Raw genomic sequence first — 21,554 nt, 5'->3', positions numbered from 1 at the left:
TGTATTACTTAATGTTTCGCAACTTTGAATTGTGTAAAACAACCACTATAAATTAATAACGTAACAGACCGACCATAACCCGTATTACGGGTTGGTTTCTGCTAGTATAATAATGATTAGGTGAATTGGTAATTTGATCCCTATTTGAGCATTCTACCATAGTCAACAGAAGTTATACCTGGTCGGGAAATCTCGCGTAATTGTAGCTTATTTTTATGCGAAACTTGAACGCCTAAAAAATAATAGTCACGTGATCAAAATAGGTGCAAACTTTAATTTAAAATGGCTGGAAGTAATATATTTTTTTTTAGTGAAGATTTAGATTTTATGTTTTTGGATATAGATCAGAATCTTTTGGATAATGAAATAGAAGTCAATCTTAATGAAGCATTAGACGAGGCAAGTAAAACCTCATTTGTTATATTTATACATTGTACATTAATATTTTAGTGTAACAATCGCTTATTCAGACTGGGCTGATCCAGTCAGCAGCTTGTACATGTGTGTGAATAAACCAGTAGAGTTATTTACATTTCTTTGCACGCTAATTTTTTTGTAATTATGAACTATTTTTTATTTCATAAATTTAACTGTAACGGGGTTATTCTTAGATGACCACATCTGCTGTATTCTCATGTCAAAAGTGCAAAAAGTATTATAAGGCAAAAGTGCAAAAAGTATTATAAGGCAAACGTGTAAATATGTAATATGTAAAAATATGTAATTAAGTATGACAAATATGTATTTAATTAATATATATATATATATATATATATATATATATATATATATATATATATATATATATATATATTTATATATATATATATGTATATCTATATATATATATATATATATATATATATATATATATATATATATATATATATATATATATATATATATATATATACACATATATTTACATATATATATATTTACATAAACACATTTACATATATACATATACATGTGTATATATGTAATGTATATATATATATATATATATATATATATATATATATATATATATATATATATATATATATATATATATATATATATATATATATATATATATATATATATATATATATGTAAATAGGTATATGTATATATGTAAATATGTATATGTATATATGTAATGTATATATATGTAATGTATATATATGTATATGTATATATGTAAGTATGTATATGTATATATGTAAATATGTATATGTATATATGTAAATATATATATATATATGTAATTAAAATTCTTTATTATTACAAAACATCTTTTCAAGAGACTTTTTAATTTTTCAATTTCAAGAAACAATTAATTTTATTAATCATATTAATCGTAGTAATAATATTAAAAATAATCAATTAATAATAAGTTCAATTAATAATAATTTTTAAGAGAATAAACTAATTGAACTAAAACCCATATCTGCAAAGGAATTAGATGGTCTGCAATACTTGGCTGGCTACGTTTTGTCAAAATTTTCAAAGTAGGCTTAAAACAGTAAACTATCAATCTTAAGAAAAGCAACCAATTATTTCTTCTTTAAAACACTGTATTCTTGAAAAAAATATGTCACATGGACAAAGACTTATTGATATTTAAAACAGAGGTGGACTGGTCTCACTTACAGAAGAGTGTCAGCAAATATTTATTCAAACAGAAATAAACTTTCGGTCTGAAACTCTAAATTCAATGTTGAGAAAAGTTAATATTGCAAACACGGCATCTGAGTTAATTACAAATACAACTGTACAAAGTTTTCTTAATGCTATAATTGAAAATTCCTGCCAGTTTAAAATTGAAAAAGAAATCTCTTAGAGAGTATGGTGAAATTATACTTAAGAGTAAGATTGTTTTTGATCGCTAAAGATGTTGTTCAAGGACAAAAAGCTATGTTGAAAAAAACTAAATCAAAAGGTGGGCTTCGATCAAACATTAAAAAAGGTTCTGATAAGTCTACAATAAACAAATAGTGAACAGGGATGGATATAGGATACAGCTGAGCTAACACCTCTGGTACGGTATTAGCTCACATCTAAGTCGTTTTATCTATATTTGTGTTCTGTATACACCTCTAGCGCGGTGTTAGGTTACCCGTAAGTCGTTTTATGTATATATTTGTTCTGTGTATACCTCTGGCGTGTTGTTGGCTCACCTGTAAGTCGTTTTATGTATATTCACTGTACTATTGTTGTGTGTTATATTGTTATGTTATTGTTGTATTTTTGTTTTGTTTGGACCTCTTGCACAGTATTGACTAACCTGCAAGTCATTTTATGTATATTTGCTCTGTTTTGATGTCTAGCACTGTGTTAACTCATTCTTGAGTTAATATATGCATATTTGCTGTGTTATTGTTGTGTATTATCATTGCTATGTTATTGTTGTGAAGTTTTGTGTTGATAGATAACTTGGCTACCTTCACGTTGGTGTCTATTGTCAAAAATAATTATTAGGTAGTTTCATTACTGAAACACTACTTTTAATCATTCACTAAAAACCAAGAAATAAGTTTTATAAATAAAAATATATATTTTGGTGTTATTGTCATTTTTTATTTTTAGTGTTGTTAATACTTGACAAAAACATTCTCACAAATTAGGTTTATTATTTATTATTCATTTTGTCAGGTGTTTTTTAATTTAACATTCTCACAAATTAGGTTTATTATTTATTATTCATTTTGTCAGGTGTTTTTTAATTTTTCACATTTATTCAAACAACATATTTATATGCAATCAGTGTTTTTATTAATAATTTTATTCCATTATTTAGGAAGATTTTCTGCTGTTATAAATGATTTTGGAGAGTGCTTGCATAACAGAAGTTAAGAAATCTAATACTTTAGGCATTTTCTAAAAGCTAGGACGGAATGTCGTTAATTTTCATACCATTTACTAAAAGTTATATAAATATTGTTACAATTTTATAATCCAAATTATTAATTTTGAAATTTTATTATTGCACCGTTTTATATGTATATTATATATTAATAAATCAACATTGAAGTGGGGATTTATTTGTGATGTTAAATCAACGCATTTGTCTGATAAAAGCAAGTTTTCTTAATAAAAAAAGTCTAGATATTTTTAATTACAGAAATTTATGAAATATAATAGTTTTCTTTTGCACTCATATTCCGTACTAAGATAAATTTCAAAAAATAAAATAAAAAGAGAAAATCACTAGCTAAAAGCTAAATTAGGAGGAATGCCATATTTCAGTTTTTTTTTAATATTACCTACATCATCACTTCTTTTTATAATTTAATTTTCATTAAGAAAATAATAATATGGAAAACCGTCCAAATCACACAAGTCTGAATATCATAAAATCTAATTAATACATAATTTTAAATGTTATACAATATATAAAGTTATTTATATACTATATATAAAAATAATGCATAAATATATAGTATATACAACATTTCAAAAATCTGAAAATCTGTCTTTTTTTGGAAAGAATCCATATGAGAGCGGCTATTTTTAATCATATGGTTTTTCGTGAAAACTGTTCCTTACAATAATAAAATTATTAAAATTCAAAGCCGCTATACAAAGAGATAGAAGAGGGTTAGGGGTAGGGGGGGTAGGGGAAGACGTGTGGGCAATTGGACAATGCTGTCACAGGAGTAGTATAAAAAGGGCGTTCTAGCTCAATTTTTTTCAATCATATCCCTAACCATAATCTCATATCATATTTAGCCATAAACATATCCATATTCTCATAAGTCATTTCAACCAGTAGTAGTTTGAAATGCTGTTTCTAGCTTATAAAAAAAGTGCATTTTCAAAAAAAGTGTGTGAGCCAGAAAGTATGGTATTATTTCAAACATTTAAAAAAAAAGTGTCTGAGCTAAAATAAAATCAAAAAATGGTAGTGGAACAACCATAATTAATATATTAATATATTATGTTTACATCATAGCTATAAACTCTGATCTAAAATTTTTTTTTGTAATTTTGTAATTTTTTATATATCTATTTTACAGACTTGACAATTCTTTATTGTCAACCCATGAGTTGAACGAATTAGGATAATTATACAACTTTACTAATAATTTATTTTTGAGTTTGCGAATAACTTTTTCAATCCTAAATATGTTTTGAACAGTTTTTTGCATTTCTTGTTCATAAAAAGTATCTTGTATTTCTTTGCCATTATCGTCAGTTATTTTATAAGTTGGTGGATCTGTGAACTAAATCTGTGTCACTGTAAAAACCACTTCAATCCATCTAGGTTTGTATCTTTTTTCAAACGTTCCCTTCTTTTTAGTTATCATAATTCTATCACCAATTGAAAACTTTAGTTTTATGGACTCTGATCGTGCTTCTCCTTTTAAATTTAACCAAACAATATTTTCATTCTTTTTATCGCTACCTGCAACTGGTATCATTTTAATTGAAGAATGCTTTGTGTTGTTGTATTTATTTACCATTTCACCTAAAACATCAATACATTATTTAGTAGAATTAGCTGAAAAGTCCTTAAACATTTTTATCTTTCATTGTTCTATTCCAACGTTCAACTACACAATTTTATTCTTCATTTGCAGTTGAATATAACTCAACACCTAACGCTTTAAAATGCTCATTATAAAATTCTAAGCCTTTTTCTACCCATATTTTTTGACACTTTCTTTTGTTAAAGATTTTTTTTAAAGTATTAGCAACATCAAACTCCAGTTTTACTCTTCAATGGAACAATCCATCTATACTTTGAAAAAATATCTGTCACCACTAACAAGTATTTTATGCCGTCATTGAATTTCGAAAAAGATTGCATGTCAATCAGCAGCCCATATTTCATTGATTCCATTTACAATAACTTTTCTTTTTCTAAAATGATTTACAACTGGTCTATTAAGTTTGTTTGCAAGTTTGTCAGTCTAATTCAATTCTTTATCCTTATCTTTTTTACTGATCGTTGGTGGTTTTTTTTCAACATCTAATTCATATGGGTTCAAAGAACCTAATCCAAATTTTAGATGATATAATTGCTTTAGATGATATAATTGGTTTTATAATACCTCGTTCAATTCTTTCGCGTATTGTCGGATTTTTACAGCATTCATTTCTTTGATCATAATTTTATCAGCTAAATTTCTTTTTGCAGTATTATCAAAGTATTTATAAGCAAGATCATGATGGAAAGCTACATTATCAACTCTATCTACAGGTTTACTGCATTTTTTATATGCGTCAGTTGAAGTTAATCTTTTATCTTAATTAGTACCAGGATCTGCAAAGTTCATACCAGGTAAATGCATTTCACCTGGAAACTTTGACCATGGTAGTTTTACTTGTTGCTGAATTAATTGAACCGACTAAATCACATCCTGTTTTTGCTAATACGAATTTAGTTCTACAATAATAATGTTCCACAAATAGCACAAGTTCCACGTTGCATATTTCTATTGTTTTTACTCACAACATTTTGTAAGTTTAGTGTATCTGTTTTGGTTCTACATTTGACACAGTACGTTTTAATATATATAGAAAAAATGGAAATCTTAAATATATAAAAATGGATATTATAGATTTGTCATGAAATGCGAATAACAATAAGAGAAATAGTAATAAGTTGTTACCTAAGAGTATATGAGGAATTATTGTTGGAAAGTCGGGTTGTGGAAAAACTACTTTACTTTTAAGGCCAGGTTGGTTAGACTATAATAGTTTACAAGTTTTTTGAAAATCTCTTTTATAACCAAAATGCAAAATATTAAAACAATCTTTTGAAAAAAAATTACCAAATGAAACTATTCTTGAACTATTTAAGTTACAAGGCAAAATAGAAAAAATAACTGCAAACCCTGAGCTAATAATTGAAGACATTTTGAAAAATTTAAATAAGAAAACAGATATGGAGTGCAAGTTTTTTGAAACAGCTGAAGATGTACCAGATCCTCAAGATCTCGATATTCATAAGAATAACTTGACAATATTTAATGATTTACAATTAACAAAGAAAAATAAATGTGAAAAATATTATATAAGAGGAAGGCATAGTAATGTAGATTGTTTTTATCTTGCCCAAATTATTTTATGTTATCTAGGCAAACTATACGAGAAAATACAAAATTATTTGCTTATTTCCACAAGATTCAAAGATATTAAATTACATTAATAATGCTCATGTTTGAAGTGATATGTCAAAAGATGAGTTTAGAAATTTTTGTAAGAAAGTTTGGTCAAAGCTTCATGGATTTGTTATTATATATATATCTTCTTAAAGAGATTATGGAAAATATAGAAGTGGATTAGATAATTTTTACATACCAACTTGTGAATTTAAAAACATTGAAAAATAATTATTTTTTTATAAATTACAAAAAAAACAAAATAGTATCTTCTATATAAAAAAACAAAAACGGCATATTATTTATCAGTGAGCGGAAATAGCAATATCTTAAAAACTTTTGCTCCTATTGTTACACTTAGAGAAGACAGAGAATATGAAATGGCTCTAGTTAGTTTAGAGACATAATAGTTTTCCTAATATTAATTCTTCAAACAACAATTTTAGATATAAGCATTCCAGGTGGATGTATATATATATATATATATATATATATATATATATATATATATATATATATATATATATATATATATATATATATATATATATATATATATATATATATATATATATATATATATATATATATATATATATTCCACCAAATTCACAAATTTCTGCATAGTGTAATCATAGCAATACTTAAATGGCGAAATATATATATATATATATATATATATATATATATATATATATATATATATATATATATATTATATATATATATATATATATATATATATTCTAGCAAATTCACAAATTTCTGCTTAATTTACCAAAAATAGGTTAAACAAAGTCGACATGCTCATCCAAGTCTATACTGTTGTTATAACACAGAACTAAGTATTTGTATAAGACTATCATTAAAAAGATAGTCATGCAAGGTATACAAGCTCTACTATGCAATGTGTTTTTAAAACTTCATTATTTCAATTTTGATTTATACTTAATTTTGTATTGTAAATTTAATCCAATTTTGACTTGCCCTATATTGTGGCAAGTCAAAATTAACTTAATTTACTGTCAGCAAAAGCTGCCAGTAAATTATGTCAAAGTCAACACTTTGGCATATTTTTGTCAGTTTTTGCTTAAGTGTTTTCTTGTTACCATAACTATCCTACTATTGTCTTACTTTATTGCTTTTGTTTTACTTCTAGGTCTGATAAAAGCAAGTTTTCTTAATAAAAAAAGTCTAGATATTTTTAATTACAGAAATTTATGAAATATAATAGTTTTCTTTTGCACTCATATTCCGTACTAAGATAAATTTCAAAAAATAAAATAAAAAGAGAAAATCACTAGCTAAAAGCTAAATTAGGAGGAATGCCATATTTCAGTTTTTTTTTAATATTACCTACATCATCACTTCTTTTTATAATTTAATTTTCATTAAGAAAATAATAATATGGAAAACCGTCCAAATCACACAAGTCTGAATATCATAAAATCTAATTAATACATAATTTTAAATGTTATACAATATATAAAGTTATTTATATACTATATATAAAAATAATGCATAAATATATAGTATATACAACATTTCAAAAATCTGAAAATCTGTCTTTTTTTGGAAAGAATCCATATGAGAGCGGCTATTTTTAATCATATGGTTTTTCGTGAAAACTGTTCCTTACAATAATAAAATTATTAAAATTCAAAGCCGCTATACAAAGAGATAGAAGAGGGTTAGGGGTAGGGGGGGTAGGGGAAGACGTGTGGGCAATTGGACAATGCTGTCACAGGAGTAGTATAAAAAGGGCGTTCTAGCTCAATTTTTTTCAATCATATCCCTAACCATAATCTCATATCATATTTAGCCATAAACATATCCATATTCTCATAAGTCATTTCAACCAGTAGTAGTTTGAAATGCTGTTTCTAGCTTATAAAAAAAGTGCATTTTCAAAAAAAGTGTGTGAGCCAGAAAGTATGGTATTATTTCAAACATTTAAAAAAAAAGTGTCTGAGCTAAAATAAAATCAAAAAATGGTAGTGGAACAACCATAATTAATATATTAATATATTATGTTTACATCATAGCTATAAACTCTGATCTAAAATTTTTTTTTGTAATTTTGTAATTTTTTATATATCTATTTTACAGACTTGACAATTCTTTATTGTCAACCCATGAGTTGAACGAATTAGGATAATTATACAACTTTACTAATAATTTATTTTTGAGTTTGCGAATAACTTTTTCAATCCTAAATATGTTTTGAACAGTTTTTTGCATTTCTTGTTCATAAAAAGTATCTTGTATTTCTTTGCCATTATCGTCAGTTATTTTATAAGTTGGTGGATCTGTGAACTAAATCTGTGTCACTGTAAAAACCACTTCAATCCATCTAGGTTTGTATCTTTTTTCAAACGTTCCCTTCTTTTTAGTTATCATAATTCTATCACCAATTGAAAACTTTAGTTTTATGGACTCTGATCGTGCTTCTCCTTTTAAATTTAACCAAACAATATTTTCATTCTTTTTATCGCTACCTGCAACTGGTATCATTTTAATTGAAGAATGCTTTGTGTTGTTGTATTTATTTACCATTTCACCTAAAACATCAATACATTATTTAGTAGAATTAGCTGAAAAGTCCTTAAACATTTTTATCTTTCATTGTTCTATTCCAACGTTCAACTACACAATTTTATTCTTCATTTGCAGTTGAATATAACTCAACACCTAACGCTTTAAAATGCTCATTATAAAATTCTAAGCCTTTTTCTACCCATATTTTTTGACACTTTCTTTTGTTAAAGATTTTTTTTAAAGTATTAGCAACATCAAACTCCAGTTTTACTCTTCAATGGAACAATCCATCTATACTTTGAAAAAATATCTGTCACCACTAACAAGTATTTTATGCCGTCATTGAATTTCGAAAAAGATTGCATGTCAATCAGCAGCCCATATTTCATTGATTCCATTTACAATAACTTTTCTTTTTCTAAAATGATTTACAACTGGTCTATTAAGTTTGTTTGCAAGTTTGTCAGTCTAATTCAATTCTTTATCCTTATCTTTTTTACTGATCGTTGGTGGTTTTTTTTCAACATCTAATTCATATGGGTTCAAAGAACCTAATCCAAATTTTAGATGATATAATTGCTTTAGATGATATAATTGGTTTTATAATACCTCGTTCAATTCTTTCGCGTATTGTCGGATTTTTACAGCATTCATTTCTTTGATCATAATTTTATCAGCTAAATTTCTTTTTGCAGTATTATCAAAGTATTTATAAGCAAGATCATGATGGAAAGCTACATTATCAACTCTATCTACAGGTTTACTGCATTTTTTATATGCGTCAGTTGAAGTTAATCTTTTATCTTAATTAGTACCAGGATCTGCAAAGTTCATACCAGGTAAATGCATTTCACCTGGAAACTTTGACCATGGTAGTTTTACTTGTTGCTGAATTAATTGAACCGACTAAATCACATCCTGTTTTTGCTAATACGAATTTAGTTCTACAATAATAATGTTCCACAAATAGCACAAGTTCCACGTTGCATATTTCTATTGTTTTTACTCACAACATTTTGTAAGTTTAGTGTATCTGTTTTGGTTCTACATTTGACACAGTACGTTTTAATATATATAGAAAAAATGGAAATCTTAAATATATAAAAATGGATATTATAGATTTGTCATGAAATGCGAATAACAATAAGAGAAATAGTAATAAGTTGTTACCTAAGAGTATATGAGGAATTATTGTTGGAAAGTCGGGTTGTGGAAAAACTACTTTACTTTTAAGGCCAGGTTGGTTAGACTATAATAGTTTACAAGTTTTTTGAAAATCTCTTTTATAACCAAAATGCAAAATATTAAAACAATCTTTTGAAAAAAAATTACCAAATGAAACTATTCTTGAACTATTTAAGTTACAAGGCAAAATAGAAAAAATAACTGCAAACCCTGAGCTAATAATTGAAGACATTTTGAAAAATTTAAATAAGAAAACAGATATGGAGTGCAAGTTTTTTGAAACAGCTGAAGATGTACCAGATCCTCAAGATCTCGATATTCATAAGAATAACTTGACAATATTTAATGATTTACAATTAACAAAGAAAAATAAATGTGAAAAATATTATATAAGAGGAAGGCATAGTAATGTAGATTGTTTTTATCTTGCCCAAATTATTTTATGTTATCTAGGCAAACTATACGAGAAAATACAAAATTATTTGCTTATTTCCACAAGATTCAAAGATATTAAATTACATTAATAATGCTCATGTTTGAAGTGATATGTCAAAAGATGAGTTTAGAAATTTTTGTAAGAAAGTTTGGTCAAAGCTTCATGGATTTGTTATTATATATATATCTTCTTAAAGAGATTATGGAAAATATAGAAGTGGATTAGATAATTTTTACATACCAACTTGTGAATTTAAAAACATTGAAAAATAATTATTTTTTTATAAATTACAAAAAAAACAAAATAGTATCTTCTATATAAAAAAACAAAAACGGCATATTATTTATCAGTGAGCGGAAATAGCAATATCTTAAAAACTTTTGCTCCTATTGTTACACTTAGAGAAGACAGAGAATATGAAATGGCTCTAGTTAGTTTAGAGACATAATAGTTTTCCTAATATTAATTCTTCAAACAACAATTTTAGATATAAGCATTCCAGGTGGATGTATATATATATATATATATATATATATATATATATATATATATATATATATATATATATATATATATATATATATATATATATATATATATATATATATATATATATATATATATATATATATATTCCACCAAATTCACAAATTTCTGCATAGTGTAATCATAGCAATACTTAAATGGCGAAATATATATATATATATATATATATATATATATATATATATATATATATATATATATATATATATATATATATATATATATATATATATATTCTAGCAAATTCACAAATTTCTGCTTAATTTACCAAAAATAGGTTAAACAAAGTCGACATGCTCATCCAAGTCTATACTGTTGTTATAACACAGAACTAAGTATTTGTATAAGACTATCATTAAAAAGATAGTCATGCAAGGTATACAAGCTCTACTATGCAATGTGTTTTTAAAACTTCATTATTTCAATTTTGATTTATACTTAATTTTGTATTGTAAATTTAATCCAATTTTGACTTGCCCTATATTGTGGCAAGTCAAAATTAACTTAATTTACTGTCAGCAAAAGCTGCCAGTAAATTATGTCAAAGTCAACACTTTGGCATATTTTTGTCAGTTTTTGCTTAAGTGTTTTCTTGTTACCATAACTATCCTACTATTGTCTTACTTTATTGCTTTTGTTTTACTTCTAGGTCTCAAGAACATTTTTTAAAAATAATTAAAACCCATAATTTTTAGGATATAGTAAGTATGCTCTACCCTAAATGTTTGAATAAAGAGCTAGAGGCGTTGAATTATTTTTTTTATTTAGCTGTGATTGTTGTAGATGTCCGCAACTTTGAGATTGGTGATTAGAAGTTTGCACTTTTGTTCTTCCCAAAACCATATTTTAACTTATAAAAAAGACATCCATTGTATAAAAAAAGATACGATAAAGCAAAATGCATTTGAAAAGCACTTATTTGAGGGTAGATGTATAATCATACCAAAATTACCTTATTTTTATTTGCTTCCTTGTTTTCAAAGACTCAAACTTTCTTTAAAAAAAATAAAATTCATTAATTACGCAGCAAATACTTAAAATAAGAATATAAAATAGCATTGATTGTAGGGGGTGATTTTAAATGCTTCAAAATAAATATTCTAAAAATTGATTTTAGAATGATTATGTGATGCATTTTTTATATTTCTAAGATTTCTTAGCACAAATATGTCTACTTTTTTTTTTTTAAATTCATTATTTATATATACTGTAAATTATATATTTTATGATAAATAAAAAACATCTACTTTCGGGGATTAGCGATAAGACATACTGTGTCTTCCCCAGATAGCAAGCTTACATTGATCCAACGTTAGTTTAAATATTGGCAAATTTATTCAATTGGGCCAACATTTAGCCAATGTTTTTCTAGCCAAATGTTTTTTTAAATATTAATACAAAGCCAAAAATTTTCAGTTTTTGGTTTTGTATTAATGTTGTATTATCAAATATTGTACTATGTTGGGCCAATGTTTGGGCATTCGACCCAATATTTTTCAATGAAAATCTGTTTTTACACAGTAATGCCGCAGCTCCTTTATGCCAACTTTCGGCTATTGTAGTTGTTGGTGTGTTTTTTTTGTTTATATTTTAAAACATTTTCAAATTATAAAAACTAATAAAATAGGCTGCATTTTTTGGGATATATAAAATTTGTTAGCTTAAATAAATTAGTTTTATTTTTTAAGTCCGAAAGTGAATATAACGAAGAAACAATATCAGAAAGCTCAGAGGAAATTGATGAGGAGGTCAGCTTTAAATTAACATAATATAATTTTTCAATATTTTCTAATTAGGCAAAAAATAAATAGCTGTTTTCTTAGTTGAATTTAAAAAATAATAAGTCTTTATATATTTTATTTTATCTGCATTTCAATGAACAATATTCAATCAAAAAACATTATATCTTTTTAAACAAATAAATACGGTTCATTTGTCAATATAATATATCTCACATTATATTAAATAAAACATATTACTGTGTATTAATAAAAAAAGTATTTTTTAGGAAAATGTAAAAGACAATGAACATATTGAGTCAAAGGTCATGGAGGTATTTATATTTTTTTATTTTAATATAAATTTTTTATTTATATACATTAGTTTGCAACATTTAAAGCAAAAAAAAAATAAAACAAAACTGTCCCTTTGTTAAATTAATGGAATATTTATTTTTATAAAATAAACAAAATTTATACTAATTTAAATGAAGTCAGGTTTAGATTAGTATCATCTTGATCACCTTGTTACTAGTAATATGTAATATGTTGTTACTAGTAATATGTAAAATAGTTGAAATTTTTAATTCTTAAAAAGAAGACAAATTAATATTTATATAAATTGAAAGATTTTACTTGTAAAAAAACAATAAATATGAATCAAGTTAAAGATATTAGCAAAATTAAAATGTCCAAGGCAAAGGGGTAATTTTAATTTTCATAAAAATAACTTTACTTATCTTAAATTCCTAACAAAAACAGTTATTACAAGTTATATTAAAAAAAAATACAAAAGGAAAATTTTGAAATGCAATAACTTGGAAGGCTCAATTCATTTGATTAAAACGATTTAAGTTTGTATTACTGGTAGAGCTAACTTGATGAATAAAAATGATCAAGATATGAAACCTGGATATCAAATTTCAAAAAATACATGCTATTTATCTATGTGTGGTTGATGCGCTTTTAACTAAGAAATGTTAAAACACATGATTATGGTTATAACCACACCCATCAATTTATGGAAGCAGTATTCTAATCCTAATCAAGCTGATAATAATGATGATTATTGGGTTAAAGTTGTGATGAAGTTCAAACTGCTCTTGCACCTGGCAAAGATTGTATTCTGTTATTGAGTATTGAATATCGAGAACATTTTGAAATAAAATTGGTTAAAAGATTTTGTAGATTTTCAGTGATGATGTGAACATCAGTGATCACTAGTAAGAAATGATGACCTGACGAACACATTTTATTGAAAAGTTTTCTTTTGTGATTCTCACACAAAATAGAACAGTATTTTTCAAGAACAAAAATTATCAATTTAGCAATCAAATTTAATATAATAAAATAACTAACATAATTTTAGTTATATAAATATACAAAACTATAATATAATATATAAATACTTCTATATAAATATATCACTAAAATGATGGTTATATAAATAACCATTGTTTTAGTGATTTGATGATTGTTCTGACAATGACAAAGAAAGCAAGACATGGTATAACTAATAAGATAAGAAATGCCATGAACAGGATTAAGCTAAAAAACTCAAACTTTTTTGTGAAAATAATCAGATACAATTTAAATTATTCTTTATAAGTAGAATATAAAAGATCATTCTCTATACTTAGAAATACTTAACTGAAAATGATTAACTGAAAATTTTCTGTTAATATTGTAATATAACTCTTGATAATATTTTTACACACTTACTCAAGGCCTATGGGTAATAATTAAAAAGTTAAAGTGGAGGAAGCTAGTTTTTTTATTAAGTTTTCATTTATGTTTAAAATAATGCTAAAAATTATATATTTGGAATATAAAGCTGAACTATTCCATATATAACCAAATAAATAAAAGTTCAACATTTGTTTTACCTTAAAGGATAATATTCAAGACCTCAGTGAATCTGAAGAAGAGATTGAAAAGGTAATATTTTTTTTATTCAAATAGTTAAAACGCGTTAAAAGCATTGTTCATTTATATATAGCTACGTACTTAATGTACTCTATGAAAAAATATGTAAATATGTCTAGTTTTTAAAATATAACATATTTGGTAATAAATAATATAAAATATAGAGTAAAACAGGGTAAAATGAAATTGCAGGTAGAATGAATGAGCTATAACAATCTTTATTCTTTTGCTCTTAATTAATCATATAATAATCTTTTTGCAAATATTTTTTGATCATGTTGTAGAGTATATATTTTTCTGAGTAAGATGATATCATATTTTATTTTTAATAAAACAATTTTTGTTATAATATCTTAAGTTTTAGAATGCGTAATGAGATTTTTTTCTTTCTTTTTGAAAAGTGAACTTAAAACCTTAAGAAATTAAATTTGATATAATTTTACTGTTTTACGTTTATTGTTATAACTTTTTACGCTGATCTAGAGTCTTTTTTCAAAATTAAATTTTCCAGTTAGGAAAAATGAATTAAAAATAGAAACTGAGAATTGTGGGGTTTAATGAAATACCCTAACAATAAGTGAAGGAACTGCTCACTTGTTCAATGCGGTTTTATTAATTAAGTCTCAAGTGAACAATCAAACTCTATAAATGTTTCGCATCATTTCAAATCGATTATCTATTCTAATATAAATCATCACAAAAATGAAAAAGTTATTTTTTTCAAAATTTAAATATTTTTATATATTTAAATACAAAATTCTCAATAACTTAAAAATTCTCAAAGTTCAAATCTCAAAAACCTTGCAAAAAACAAAACATCTTTTTCTCATAAAAAAAACTAAATAAAATTCTTAACTATTTCATTTGACTCCATCTTATTCTATAATATATACATTTTAATTTTTTTTATTTCAATAAAAAACAAGATCGTATTTGTATATAAAATTCTTGCACCAACAAAAATTATTATTTTACTCATTGACACATTATTATTTATTAACTTATTTATTTATTGCTTTCTTTATTCTAACTTGCATAGATTGCTTGCACCCTTGTTGCAAGTGTAGTAAAAAAAGAAAGAAACCTTTTTATAATTTCATTACTTTAAAAATTATGAAATATCAAAAAAAAAAAAAATTAAAATAATTGCTTTAATAAGATATTTTGGTTCAAACAAAACCAAACCCTAAAAATCAAACATATTTTGGAAATTAGGTTTTAGCATGAAAGTTTCAAAAAGGCAGTTTAAAAATGAAGAAGGACATTTTGTTGAAAATTTTTTTGCTAATTCCAAAAAAGGTTTTAGATTTTACAATTTCTACTCTTTAAGTTATAGTATAAACAAAATAATATTTAGGTTTCACTTTGATTCCCTATTACAAACTCAACCTTGGTTGTGTGTTTTTATTTTTTGTCCATTAATTTTTTCTGTTTGTATTATGTTATGTATATATTTTAAAGGGACTACCAAGTGACTAGACATGTTTTGTTGATATTCAAGAGAATAATAGGGTTCTAAATCTTCATATACAAGCGTGTTTGATACTTACGAGTTTTAGTAAACTATGTCATTGTAAAAATTTTGACAAAAAAATTTACGATTTCATAATTTTTTTTCTTCCTACATTTAAAAAGTTGTTCAGCTTTTTGTGAAGATGGTTTCAGCGTTTTTCGGTAGTTTTACTATTTCTTTTAAGACATTAATTTGTTTTTTTGTCATTTCAGGCAAAAAGAAAAAGAGGAAAAAGGTTTATTATTGTGCCTATATTGTGAAAGGATATTTAGCAATCTGTCTCGCCAAAAAAGGCACACAGAAATGAGCCAAGACTTCAAAATCTAGATGAAGACTCATTAAAAAAAGAGCTTGCTCTTATAAAAAAAGAGGGCATCATTGCTTTTAATATGAAACAAGCTTTGGAGGACATACCTCAATATCAAACGAGCAAAAACTCTAATATTAAAAAAAGTAAAAAAATTGTTAGGAATAAAGTAATTACATGCAGCCACTGCTACATTACAATTTCGAAACGAAATTTCTCACGACATTCAAAAAAATGCCAATTAAAAACATTAGTTCCCACAACAATTTATAAAATACCGCTAGTAACGTCAAATAATGAATTACCTGATGATGAATTATTCAACAGAAAAATTATTTTTAAGCTAAGGGATGATGACATAGGAAGTCTATGCAGAAATGATAATCTTCAATTTAATTGTGCTGGCTCAATTTTTTGAAAACCATAAAAACACATATGTTTCCGGTGTATATATGATGAAATACAGTTGCTAAATTCAGAACAGCAATTTTGCAAAAAGTTGGGGCAACTGGGAAGCCCTAATATATATTTGTATTTGTATATCATGTCTTTTAACTCTCAGCTGAAAGGTGCATCTCCTGCGTAACCTCCTGGATTCAGACAGGAATGGAAGCTTTTTTCCCTTCTAGTCGTTTCCAAGTTAAGCCTTATTCTTTGCTATATATTGGTTACAGAATGTTTTTGAAGGTAAGAAGCAAACAGGATAAATCGGGGGAAATTTGTACCCAGGTACAAAAAAAATGAGAAGTATAGCCTCCCTCTTCAAAATTTTTAAAACAAGAACAGATATTGAAATAATTTCAAATGACATTGCGTACATGTTTCGCAAAAAATTTTTTGATGAAACAATGCAAGCTGTTTTGACATATACAGCAAATTCAGAAAACAAAAATTGTTCTATCAAACCAGGACTAAAAAAACGCTTTACTATTTACTTAAAAAAGCTGCAGAAAGCTTGGAGTTCTATTATATCAGAAATGACTTAGAAAGTGAACTTGAAAATTTAAAATAATGCTGCAAAGAAGTCATGTCGAAATATTCGGAGATGATGATTATGAACTAAACAAAAATCAGCATCTGAATCTGAGGAAGCCAGAAAACTTGCCCTTGGAGCAAGACCTTAAAATTGTAAGAAAACATGTTATAAACACAATGAACTCCATAATCACTAACAAAAATTATAAATTTGAAAATGCCAATACTTATGTCGAACTTCGAAATTCTGGCTGTGTCAGGCTAACCATGTTTAATGGTAAACGAGGAGGTGAGGTGGCAAGAATTTCTTTACACCATTGGAATATGGCTAAAAAAGGCATCTGGATTGATGAGAAAAGATGCAAAGAAATCATAACACAGTACAAAGAATTATTTGCAAACCTAAAAATTTTATTTGTAGAAGGCAAAGGAAGATCGATTGTGCCTGTATTAATTCCATTGGACACATATCAAGCTTTGGAAAAACTTGCATGTCCGACTTTTAGAAATGTAGCAGGTGTTCATCCAACAAATATATATCTCTCTGCGAGCGCACAAAACTCGGAAGAGCATATAGTTGGATGGCACTCTGTAAAAACAGTAATTTCAAAATTAAGTCTTGAAAACCCAGACAATATTATGGCAACATCAAACCGACATCGAATCAGCTATCTCCATGCTGATTTAGATGTCGAAGAAGAAGTTAAAACACTTTTTTACGAATTTATGGGACATTCTAAGCAAATGAACAAACGTAGGTATCAAGCTCCTCTATCAGCAAAGATAATTTCCAGGCTTGGAGCAAATTTGGAAAAATTTGATAGAGGTAATATTTTAATAACTAGATTTTAAAAATAACTTAAAAGTATTAACAAAAATTACATTAGGAATATATAAATAATTACTTTAAATCAGATTAATTTACTTTGACATTTTTTATTTCGGAGGCGAAGAAGATGATGAAGACAACAATGATGATAAGTTTGACAGAAAGCGAATCCGCAAAAAATGAAAGTAAATAATTTATTCTATATACTGAAAAAACTTTTTATAACCAATGCTTAAAATTTTTGAAAATACTGAGTGAATAATTTAATTTAAACAGTTAATCATTGAACAGTTTTTTAAAACTATTTGTTGTACTTGTGGAAATAATTTATTTTTAAATTATGCTCATAAACAAATAACAAAATTAAAAATATAAGGCAAGGGTCGAATTAAGTGATTGCAAATTTCAGATTCCAGAAACATTTGTGGTTTTTAAATTTTCAGTATATCAAAAATCTTTAAAAAGTCGTGATTTTTCATTATTCTTCACTTAAATAAAGGGGAAATTAACACATACCTACCAGATCACAAAATATTAGGGAAAGAAACAAGTTAACTGCATTAATTGTTAGGGTTCTATTTAAATCTACTGGGCCTGTTTTATAATTTTATTTTCTAAGTGCATGCCAAATTCCAAGAAATAATATTATGTAGCAGATATGTAAATTTTTGTAGCAGAATAGCTACGTAAGTTGAAATATTGTAAATAAAGAAAAATATTCTGCAAATAACAACAAAGTTGTATAACAAAACTACCAAAAGTGGAACTTGGCATAAAACAAACCACAGTTTTATTAAGCAACCTTTAATCTAACTAAATAGTCAACTTTTTTTAATAATTGTTATTTTTTTATGAAATTTCCACTATTGTGATATTAATTTCTTTCTTATAATGCAAAGCCTCATTCTAATGTTATATTATAGTCAAATATATACATGTTTTGAAATTTTTACATGCGTAACTACTAATTTCACGAAGACTCTCATAACTTAAATAGTTAAAATATTACTTTTATGAAAAGCTGTTAATCCTGGTATTAAAAATACAGGATTCAATTACTTAATGTTATATGCAAATAATAATAGTAATAATGATAATAATAATATAATCGATAGGTTTTATCATGCATTAGATAAAGGTGGAGGGGTTAAGGCCATTGCTCTTGACATTTCTAAAGTATTTGATAAAGTTTGGCATGGTGGTCATTCTGGCTGGTCTATGGTGTAACTGGCAACATCTTTAAGATTATTGAATCCTTCTTTTCCAATCATAGCATAAAAGTTGTCCTCGTTGGACAGCACTCTTCTTCTTATTCTGTAACTTCAGGGGTTCCTCAAGGTTCTATCCTTGGCCCTATACTCTTTTAATTTACATTAACGATCTTCCAGATATTCTCACATCTAAGGTTGTATTGTTTGTTGATGATCCTACCATTTATTATTGTCGTGATAAGAAGCCAACACTCTCTGATTGCTTGGAGGGGGATTTGAGCTTGAAAAGGAGCTCACTTCTACTACAGCATGGGGCTCACAGTGGCTGTTGAACTTCAATAAAGATAAAACTTTAAATTTTTTTCAGCCAATCGTTATCAAAATCAATAATTTAGATATTCCTATATTTATGAACGGCAAAGTAAATGATGAGTCATGCACTCTTCATCTTCTAGGATTAACTTTTACTTCTGATCTTTCTTAGATACTATATATCAAATCTGTTGCAAAATTAGCACCTGCTAAGGTTGCATCTCTTTATAGACCTTGACACTTTCTTACTTTGGATTCTATTCTCTATCTCTATAAATCTCAAATCCAGCCTTGTATGGAATACTGTTGCCATATCTGGGGTGGAACTTATAATGATGCCCTTTGTCTTTTAGACAAGGTGCAAAAACGCATTGTAAATATATAGTTGGACCTGCTCTTGCAGCCAACCTCCAACCATTATCACATCGTCATAATGTTGCTTCTCTTTCTTTTTTCTACAAATACTATAATGGGTACTGCTCTAAAGAGCTAGCGTCTCTTGTGCCATCCACTAAAATTTATTCTCATATTACTTGTCATTCAATCCTTTTTCATCCTTTTTCTGTGACTGTTTCTAAGTGCTCTGTAAACTCTTATTCGTCTAGTTTTTTTTCCCCCGAACATCAGTTCTTTGGAATTCGCTTCCTTCATCTCGCTTTCCTGATTCATATAAATTGCAATCCTTTAAGATGTCTGTCAATTGTTATCTTGCTCTATAAACTTTTCTCTGCTAGTAACTTCAATCAATCGTTATCTTGCTTTATAATCTTTTCTCTTCCAGTAACTTTCGACTTTAATTAGTCATTGCTTGTAGCCTTGTTAGAAGTGAAGATGTTTAAAAAAAGAAAAAAAAAAAATATATATATATATATATATAAAAGAAGTAATTATGTACATCAAACCACCAACTTTACTTCACTAATAACTTCAAAGGCATTTTCAGTTATATGAAAATATTGGTTTTAGCAGTACAGAAAGTACCCTTTGCTTTTAATAAACTTTATTATAATTCTCATTGGTTAATTTTAAATGTAATGCATGTTTTTTTAGAATCATTAGTAACAGTTTAACAAATGTTGAATTTAAACGTTCATGTTCGTAAAGGCTCATAATTTTTCTAGATTACTTTTTATTTTAATTATTAAACTATATTTATAGTACGCCATACATACAGTTCAGAAACCTAAACATACAGTTCAGAAAACCATTCATTTTTAAATTTTTGTTACAACTCTCTTTTAACCTATAATTCTATAATTAACAAACAAGTGTGAAAAACATTGGTGCTTTAAACTTGCTTTAAAGCACCAATGTTTGGGCCTGGTAGTTGAGGTGGTAATGGCGCACATTATTATTAAACTATATTTATTGTTTTTTATATATTATTTTCTTTATTAGCGTGTGATGATTTTGATTCTAACTTTAATGAGATGCCTTCTACAAAAAGAAGTAGAAAAGGTATTTTTTATGCAATTTCTAAATGAGAATTTAACGTAAAAAAAAAAACAATTTTTTTTAACAATACAAATGAATGATTTTTGACTGATTGTCAAATCTTTTTTAGAAGTAAATTCTGATAACCAAACAGAGTATTTTTCAAACAAATGTGCAAATGGTAAATTTTGTATTATTTAAATAAACTTAAATTATTTAAATGTTATTTTTAAAAAGAATATTGAGTTTAGAGCTACTTGCCATATAAATATTATTTTAAAAGTTTATTTCTATTTCAAACTAAAACTTAAATTTTTACTATTTCAAATTAAAACTTAAATTTCTATTTTTTTCTATTTCAAATCAAAACTTAAATTTATATTTAAATTTTTTTCTATTTCAAATTAAAACTTGCAAGTATTGGTAGTAAAGTAAAATTTTGAAATTTATTTTATAGACAATGTTGATTTTAAAAAAATCACATCTAACTGTAAAAAAAAGAAAGAATTAAAGACAAAAATCTATGATT

The 21,554-nt window shown here is 25.9% G+C and overlaps 1 protein-coding gene across 3 annotated transcripts; it reads left to right on the top strand.

The window, feature by feature from the left end:
* Positions 1-177: 177 nt before the first annotated feature.
* Positions 178-21,554, top strand: LOC136079858 (uncharacterized). Of its 3 annotated transcripts, XR_010638276.1 has the most exons (9): positions 178-399; positions 12,489-12,548; positions 12,809-12,853; positions 14,412-14,456; positions 16,170-18,065; positions 18,187-18,253; positions 20,990-21,049; positions 21,156-21,206; positions 21,483-21,554. XR_010638276.1 is itself a non-coding variant. In XM_065796513.1 (7 exons), exons 1-6 carry the CDS (start codon positions 283-285, stop codon positions 21,159-21,161), a joined length of 333 nt encoding a protein of 110 aa, XP_065652585.1. In that variant the 5' UTR covers positions 186-282; the 3' UTR covers positions 21,162-21,206; positions 21,483-21,554. The 3 variants fall into 3 exon arrangements, 1 of the variants encoding a protein (XP_065652585.1); XM_065796513.1 differs by lacking the exons at positions 16,170-18,065; positions 18,187-18,253 and having other exon boundaries at positions 186-399; XR_010638275.1 differs by lacking the exons at positions 178-399; positions 12,489-12,548; positions 12,809-12,853; positions 14,412-14,456 and having other exon boundaries at positions 17,139-18,065.

Source organism: Hydra vulgaris, chromosome 04 (assembly GCF_038396675.1).
Source record: "Hydra vulgaris chromosome 04, alternate assembly HydraT2T_AEP".
In the NCBI taxonomy this organism is placed as follows: domain Eukaryota; kingdom Metazoa; phylum Cnidaria; class Hydrozoa; order Anthoathecata; family Hydridae; genus Hydra; species Hydra vulgaris.
Note: the sequence above shows the minus strand (reverse complement) of the source record. Positions and strands in the feature narration are given on the sequence as shown.